The 9041-nt window shown below is 49.0% G+C and overlaps 1 protein-coding gene across 1 annotated transcript in view; it reads left to right on the forward strand.

The window, feature by feature from the left end:
- The window catches only part of LOC116989639 (mucosa-associated lymphoid tissue lymphoma translocation protein 1-like), a 32031-nt gene extending 23815 nt beyond the window's left edge, over window positions 1–8216 (forward strand). The window contains exons 13-17 of the mRNA XM_033047206.1: window positions 528–655; window positions 2391–2540; window positions 3374–3531; window positions 6534–6668; window positions 7464–8216. Coding sequence (XP_032903097.1) covers window positions 528–655; window positions 2391–2540; window positions 3374–3531; window positions 6534–6668; window positions 7464–7976 — 1084 coding nt within the window. The 3' untranslated portion in view covers window positions 7977–8216. The remainder of the gene's footprint in view (window positions 1–527; window positions 656–2390; window positions 2541–3373; window positions 3532–6533; window positions 6669–7463) is intronic.
- The last annotated feature ends 825 nt before the right edge of the window (window positions 8217–9041 follow it).

The following is a 9041-nucleotide window of genomic DNA, read 5'->3' on the forward strand; positions in this document are numbered from 1 at the left end:
AAACTTTAAGAAGTCATTATTTGGCTGTTTATTGGCATTAACAACTGGGGTTTCATGAGGAGGGGGGAGGTCAGGACCACTCCCTAGTTGGTGATAGAATGGTTCAGTTGCCTGATAACAGCTGTGAAGAAATGCATGTAATGTACATGAGGATGTGGGATGCTGTAGCAGGGCCTAAACCGGCCATTAATCACTCGTTCTGCTTATTCCATCACTTGTTACTGTCATAGAGTCATAGAGTGATACAGTGTGGAAACAGTCCCTTTGGCCCAACTTGCCCACACTGGCTAACATGCCCCTGCTACACTAATCCCATCTGCCTGCATTTGGTCTATATCCCTCCAAACCTGTCCTATCCATGTACCTGTTTAACTGTTAAATCTTTTCCCCAACACCTTAAACCTATGTCCTCTGGTCCTCGATTCCCCTACTCTGGGCACGAGACTGTGCATCTACCCGATCTATTCCTCTCACGATTTTATACACTATAAATGTTATAATGTGTGTGTGTGTGTTATATGTTGCAGGTGTCCCGATGCAGAGGCGTATGAAATTAGCCAGGGGGAGCTAACGAACGGGATCTTCATGAGTTTTCTGAAGAAGCGATTGCTGGAGGATGAGAAGGTCACCGTGCTGCTGGATAAAGTGGCAGAAGGTGCGTTTAGATCTGCGCAAAGATCAAATATCCACCACCCAGGGTGTTAATGTGGTGGTCATTGTTCCACGAGGTACACCGTCAACCTTCCTATTTGGAACTGCTACACTTCACTGGGCGGCACGGTGGCTTCACGATAACAGTTGCTGCCTCACAACGCCAGAGACCCGGGTTCGATCCTTCGATCCCCGCACATTAACACTGTCCGACACACACTAGGAACTATTTTACATTCATACCAAACCAATCAACCTACAAACCTGCACATCTTTGGAGTGTGGGAAGAAACCGAAGATCTCGGGGAAAACCCACGCGGTCACGGGGAGAACGTGCAAACTCTGCGCAGACATCACCCGTAGCCAGGATCGAACCCGGGTCCCTGGCGCGTATGAGGCAGCAACTCTACCGCTGCGCCACCGTGCCACCCAGCAGATAGATGCAAACTGCTGGAGTAACTCAGCAGGTCAGACAGCATCTCTGGAGAAGAAGGATGGGTGACGTTTTCAGTTGGAAACCTTGGAAGTCCATTTCTTGCTATTTTTGCATGGATCCTTGTGTGACTTCCCTCCCTCTCGAACTCTCTTCCTTAACGGCCTGTCCCACTTACACAATTTTTTCGGCGACTTGCCGGCACCCGTCATAGTTGCAGCGGGTCAGTTCAACATGTTGAAAATCCAACGGCGACCAGAAAAAGATTTCGACTCTCTGGGCGACTACTCATGACCATACAGGCTTCACGTGCCGATGTGGTCGCAACAGGTCGATATGGTCAAATGCAGGGAGGTGGGACTGGTGTCGATGGGGCATGTTGGCCGGTGTGGGCAAGTTGGGCTGAAGGGCCTGTTTCCACGCTGTGTCACTCTATGACTCTCTATGACTCTTTCAGTCAGAGAGCAGGAGGAATATTTTAAGGGCCCTGATCCTATGGATTTCACTTCCAGAGTGAAAGGTTATAGCGGAAACAACAGCCATGATCACATTGAATGGTGGTGCTGGCTCTAAGGGCGAATGGCCTACTCCTGCACCTATTGTCTATTGTCTAACATGAACCTGGACAGCTGCATGAGGAACACATAGATGGGCATGGGACAGAGGGAGGAATGTGACTGGAATTCATATTGAATTGTCCCCCATTCAAGTTATGTATATCTATTAATAAAATCCCACCCGTTTCCAGCAGGTGGAGCCCCTCACCATGTGTAACTACATTGGCTTCACCTTTGCTTCAGGCAAGTCCATTCACTGTGGTCCCCACATGGACAACATCACAATGGAGGAGGACACGGCATTAAAGACATCGTTTGGTGTAGTTCAGTTCAGTTCAGTTCAGTTCAGTTTAGTTTAGTTTAGTGATACAGCACGGAAACAGACCCTTCGACCCACCGAGTCCGTGCCGACCAGCGGTCATCCCATGCACTAGCACTACCCTACACACTAGGGACAATTTGCAGAAGCCAATTAACCAACAAACCTGCACGTCTTTGGAATCTGGGAGGAAACCAGAGCACCCGGAGAAACCCCACGCGGTCACGGGGAGAACGTGCAAACTCCGTACAGACAGTAAGACTTGTCCCGACCCGAAACATCCTTGTCACCCACCCATCCTTTATCTCCAGAGACGTGGCCTGACCCGCTGCGTTACTCCAGCACTCTGTGTCCAGCATCCCCTGGTGTTGAGAAGGCCAACGAACTGCATGAGTGAGTTAACAAAGGCAGTGACCGTTTATGATTTCAGATATGGGGAGATGTGAGCTGACGAAGGGGAAGCAGGCACTGGAGATACGAAGCAGCCTGTCAGAGAGGAGGTCGCTGACGGACAGCATTCAGCCACCGCATCGTTACGATGAGTTTTCAGCCAGAAACCTACAGTGGGCTAAGGCCAATGGTGAGAGAAGGTGCACCATCTGAAACTGCGCCAGTTTGTCTAGACTAGTTTACCGTTTATAAAACTGAATGTTTCATCCCAGTCTGGTATTGGTTTTAACGGAACTTCCCCTGAGTTTCCATTGCCTATCTCCATTTGAATGTCATTGACAAGGGAAGGTACCTGTAGAGATGTTCTCCCATGTCTTGCCCAAATGGCCATTGATCAGACTGGACGTCCATACTGAATGTTGCAGGGTATCTCCACGATGGTCAATGATGCTCTGACCAGACCCACTCTCTGCCTGGCTTCACATTCCCCAACCCTACTGCTGACCCAACTGTGCCAGGAATCTGGAACCTTCCTGATCTGAAAGTATCTTGAAAGTTGAAAGCTAGTTAGAGCTCTTTTTTGGTATGACTGTACGGAAAATCAAATTCCTCGTATGTTGCAAAACATACTTGGCTAATAAAGTATGATTATGAGAGTGTCATACAAGGTGGAAACAGGCCCTTCGGCCCAACTTGCCCATGCTGACCAACATGCCCCATCTACATTTGTCCCACCTACCTGCGTTTGGCCCGTATCCCTTTAAACCTGTCCTATCCATGTACCTGTCTAAATGTTTCTTAAACGTTGCAATAGTCCCTTACACTAAGCCAAATGCAGGCAGGTGGGACTATTGTAGCTGGGACATGTTGGCAGGTGTAGATAATTTGGGCCGAAGGGCCTGTTTCCACTATGATTATAATAATGAGAACATGGACTTAAACTTAGGTTGTGGTTAGAAAATGTGAATCCTGTATACACGAGATTGGTTTATTCCTAGTCCTCACCGGCGCTGTTTTTTGCAGTTCTACCAGAGAGCAAGTTCGTCCAGTTCGAATGTGGAGCCTTGATTCGCCTGGGATTTGCGGCAGAGTTTTCCAACATTATGATCATTTATGCCAGCATAGTTCAAACTCCTCAGCACATAATTCAATGTGAAGCCAGACTGACGGACTTTTCGGAGGTAAGCAACAACAAGTCTTATCGTCAACCTTTTTGAAGCACCATTCACTCTGTAATCGGCACCTTCGTGTAAACAAAAATGCTGGAGAAACTCAGCGGGTGCAGCAGCATCTATGGAGCGAAGGAAATAGTCAACGTTTCGGGCCGAAACCCGAAAGGGTTTCAGCCCGAAACGTTTGCCTATTTCCTTCAGGGTTTCGGCCCAAAACGTTGCCTATTTCCTTCAGGGTTTCGGCCCGAAACGTTGCCTATTTCCTTCAGGGTTTCGGCCCGAAACGTTGCCTATTTCCTTCAGGGTTTCGGCCCGAAACGTTGCCTATTTCCTTCGCTCCATAGATGCTGCTGCACCCGCTGAGTTTCTCCAGCACTTTTGTCTACCTTCGATTTTCCAGCATCTACAGTTCCTTCTTAAACACGTTCGTGTAAACTCGCACTGTGTGGGAGCAATCACGTAAACGTGGCTTGCCTTAACAAGGTGTCACTGTGGAGCAACGGTACAACTGCTTGCTTCCTTGCAGTGCCTGAGATGCTGGTTCGATCCTGGCCACGGGTGTGGTCTGTATGGAATTTCAATGCTGTCTCTGGGTTTCATCTGTGCACCAGTTACCTCCCACATTCTGAAGACTTGCAGGTTTGTAGGTGAATTGGCTTCTGTAAATTGCCCCTGGTGCGCAGGATAGGCGGTACTGGCTCGAAGGGCCGAATGGCCTCCTCCTGCACCTATTTTCTATGTTCTATGATAGCGTGAACTGGGTGGGCCAAATCTAAACAGTCTGAAGAAGGGTTTCGGCCCGAAACCTTGCCTATTTCCTTCGCTCCATAGATGCTGCTGCACCTGCTGAGTTTCTCCAGCACTTTTGTCTACCAAAGTTAAACTTTAGTTTAGTTTAGTGATACAGCGCGGAAACAGGCCCTTCGGCCCACCGGGTCCAACCCGACCAGCGATCCCCGCACATTAACACTATCCTACACCCACTAGGGATGATTTTTACATTTACCAAGCCAATTAACCTACAAACCTGTACGTCTTTGGAGTGTGGGAGGAAACCAAAGTTCTCAGAGAAAACCCACGCAGGTCACGGGGAGATCGCGCAAACTCCGTACAAACAGCACCCGTCGTCAGGATCGAACCCGGGTCTCCTGGCTCTGCATTTGCTGTAAGGTGGCAACTCTACCGCTGCGCCACTAAAACATCTGCAAGATTTAGCCAAACACTCGTGACTCCGAAGATAGACATAAAGGGCCTGTTTCCACGCGGCATCTCTCAAGTCTAAAGAAACAGGTCGTTCAGCCCAGCAAGTACACACTGATCAACAACATCCCATTTACACTAATCCCATATTAATATGTTGTTGAAACAAAGAACTGCAGATGCTGGTTTATGCCAAGGATAGACACAAAGTGCTGGAGTAACTCAGCGGGACAGGCAGCATCTCTGGAGAGAAGGAATGGGTGACGTTTCGGGTGGAGACCCTTCTTCACCCTTGTCTCTCATGATTCAAGCAGGGGCAACTCTTGGCAGTTTGCTCGGCCCTCGATTGTCCAGCAGAGGGGGAACACTGAGGTGGACACAGGGAGCAGCAGGGCCGGCATTCATCCGCTCTGTGCTGAGGTGGCTGTTTCTAGGCTGAGGAGGAATTAAGGCTGCAATCGGCTTCAGAGCTTGTGGGTTAAGTGGGGGAAAGGCCAGCTTCACTGCCACCTGGTGACAGCAACTGGTACCTGTGGGTGGGTGAGGTGGTGCATGGCAGCCAACCACAGTGGCCTGGGGCAGGTGTGTGTAGGAAGGAACTGCAGATGCTGGTTTAAACCAAAGATAGACACAAAATGCTGGAGTAACTCAGCGGGACAGACTGCATCTCTGGATAGAAGGAATGGTTGACGTTTCTGCTGAGACCCTTCTTCAGTTTGAGTCAGGGGAGAGGGAGATCCAGATGTAAGGAGGTGTAAGGTGTCAAAATGAGGCAAAGAGTATGGAGATCAAGGATCATTGTTAGCTGGGGAAGGTGACAACAAAGTAAACAGAGATAAAATGTAATCAAGGACAGTCAGACTGGTGGGAGATCTGGGAAGGGAGAGGGGACGGAGAGAGAGGGAAAGCAAGGGTTACGTGAAGTTAGAGAAGTCAATATGTTTCACACAAAGAGTGATCAAACGTGGAGAGGGTAAATGTGATGGAAAGGCAGCCTGAAACATTGTTGCCTCCAAGCAACTATCAACCTGAAGCCAGCGTTCCAGTTCATTAAATAACTACATATTTATCTGGTCAACATATTAAACTGAAGAAGGCTCTCAACCAGAAACGTCACCCATCCTTTTCCTCCAGAGATGCTGCCTGACCTGCTGAGTTACTCCAGCACTTTGTATATCTTTGGTATAAACCAGCATCTGCAGTTCTTTGTTTCAACAACATATTAATATGGGATTCGTGTAAATGGGAGTTTGATGATCAGTGTGTACTTGCTGGGCTGAAAGACCTGTTTCTTTAGACTTTAGAGATACTGTGTGGAAACAGGCCCTTTGGTTCACTGATGGCGCACCAACCTGTACACCCGCACTATCCCACATACTGGGGACAATTTTACAGAAGCCAATTAACCTACAACCTGTACACCTTTGGAGTGTGGGAGGAAACCGGATCATCGAGAGAAAACTCACACAGGTCACAGGGAGAAAGTACAAACTCCATACAGACAGCACTCAATAGACAATAGACAATAGGTGCAGGAGTAGGTGCAACTCGTAGTCAGGGTCGAACCTGTATATCTGGCGCTGAGAGGCAGCAACTCTACCGCTGCGCCACTGTGCTGCCCTATCTATGCTCTTTCACTATGATATGACTTTTTCACGCAAAGGGTGGTAGGTGTATGGAACGAGCAGCTGGGGGAGGTAATTGAGGCAGGTAGGTGGGGCATGTCGGCCGGTGTGAGCATGTTGGGCCGAAGGGCCTGTTTCTACTCTGTAAGACTCTATGACCTTCCTCTTTTGCTTTCTGAATGGTAGGACCTGGATGTGAACCTGAAACACACCAACAAGGGGTGTCCTGAGGAGACGGGCAGCGTACTCTTCTCCTTCAACAGCTTCACGTTTCCAGAGCAGTGTCTCTACACCAGGCTCAGTGGTCTGCAGAAGCTGCGGGTGAGCATCCAACCCCTCAATCCATGCGCCTCGCTACACCATGCATCTCATGCATTTCCTTATGACAAGCAGCAAGGCCATTCGGCCCATCAAATGGAGCTGTCCTTGATCAATACCATCAACTCTGTCACTGCAATACAATCAAGGTGATCCTCAGACTATCTTTGATCGGACATTGCTGGTTTTACCTTGCACTAAACGTTATTCCCTTATCATGTATCTATACACTGTAAATAGCTCGATTGTAATCATGTATTGTCTTTCTGCTGACTGGATAGCACGCAACAGAAGCTTTTCACTGTACCTCGGTACACGTGACAATAATCACAACTGAAACTGAACAACTCGGTCACTGCTCTTTTGTAACGTGTATGTTTTTGTGCATTGTTTAACTCAGTGCCTGTGAAGCTGCTGCAACCAGGATTGTCATTGTACCAGTCGCTCACAACACTAGTGCACAAGGCGGTAGACTTTGATTTGACGACAAATCAAATAACGTTCGAGAGGAAACATAGAAACATAGAAAATAGGTGCAGGAGTAGACCATTCGGCCCTTCGAGCCTGCACCGCCATTCAATATGATCATGGCTGATCATCCAACTCAGTATCCTGTACCTGCCTTCTCTCCATACCCCCTGATCCCTTTAGCCACAAGGGCCACATCTAACTCCCTCTTAAATATAGCCAATGAACTGGCCTCAACTACCTTCTGTGGCAGGAAGGAAGGGAAAGTTGGAGACAAGATCACATAAGTAACATGAGCTGTTTCTTTGTTCTCCCCATAATGTTCTGCAGACAGCGCTGAGCTTTTCCATCTGCCTGCAATATCTGTACAAAGGTATGGATGAGGCCATAGAAGAGAAGAAAGTTGTGAGTATTGGAAAACCTCTTGTCTCTAAACTCAGTTTGCATGGCCTGGAGCATCAGAGTGGCCACCTTTCAGTTTATGGCTCTTTGCAAAGTTCGTCCTGCAAACCTGCCCAGATGTCGGGGGGCATTTCGGGCCACACTTCCACCCTGCCGCTCAAGTCCGACAGTTGGAACGGCTCTGAGGGTTCCAGCGGTCAACCCAGAGCAGGGAGTGAGTTCCCCCATCGATGTCACAGCAGCCAGGGGCAGCAACAGCATCACTCAATGTTGCCAGGAGCTTCATCTCAGCCCGGTGGAACCCAGCAGGAGATGACTGCCCAGTTCACCTCTCTGTGGTCAAGAGACTGTGTGGGGTCATCGGGCACCAGGAGGGACGGTCAGTACATCGATGGAGAACTCCACACCGGTGAGCAGCCCAAACACTTCCACAGGTATTAGCCTGAGCAGGGCCACGCTGTGGATGCAAGGATAAAGTCTCACGTTGTAAGATATGCGCAAGGTGAGATTCTGTTTCCCAGGTGTACTTCATCCTCCCTAACCCTTCACCTGTTGAAGCACCGCACTCTCTCACTTCCCACGCCTTCGTTAGAATCTGTCAACCATCCGACATATTGTTTCAGAAGGAACTGCAGATGCTGGAAAATCGAAGGTAGACAAAAGTGCTGGAGAAACTCAGCGGGTGCAGCAGCTTCTATGGAGCGAAGGAAATAGGCAACGTTTCGGGCCGAAACCCAGAAGGGTTTCGGCCCGAAACGTTGCCTATTTCCTTCAGGGTTTCGGCCCGAAACGTTGCCTATTTCCTTCAGGGTTTCGGCCCGAAACGTTGCCTATTTCCTTCAGGGTTTCGGCCCGAAACGTTGCCTATTTCCTTCAGGGTTTCGGCCCGAAACGTTGCCTATTTCCTCCAGGGTTTCGGCCCGAAACATTGCCTATTTCCTCCAGGGTTTCGGCCCGAAACGTTGCCTATTTCCTTCAGGGTTTCGGCCCGAAACGTTGCCCGTTTCCTTCGCTCCATAGATGCTGCTGCACCCGCTGAGTTTCTCCAGCACTTTTGTCAACCATCCTACACATGTCAGCACTGGCCAAGCAATGACGAAGGGAATCTACTGCTGTTAACTGGGCCACTGTCACAGTCCGTGAGGCCCTGATGTGACCCATCCTGTGGCCAACACAGCCAAAGGGCTCATTGGAGACCCCCGGATTACTTGAATCAGACTTTACTGGACTTTATCTTGCACTGAACGTTATTCCCTTTATCCTGTGTCTGTACACTGTGGACGGCTCGATTGTAATCTTGTAGTTGACGCAATACACAACAAAAAGCATTTTGCTGTACCTCGGTACACGTGACAATAAACTTCAGCTAAACTGAAGTATTCTGATTGTTCTACTGTGTGTTCGCCCTTTGCTGCCCTGACTATTTACTGTGGGGGGGGGAGAGGGGTAATCGATGTGGAGAGGATGTCTCCACTAGTGGGAGAGTCTAGGACCAGATTCTCCTTA

This window comes from Amblyraja radiata, chromosome 29 (assembly GCF_010909765.2).
Source record: "Amblyraja radiata isolate CabotCenter1 chromosome 29, sAmbRad1.1.pri, whole genome shotgun sequence".
Lineage (NCBI taxonomy): Eukaryota > Metazoa > Chordata > Chondrichthyes > Rajiformes > Rajidae > Amblyraja > Amblyraja radiata.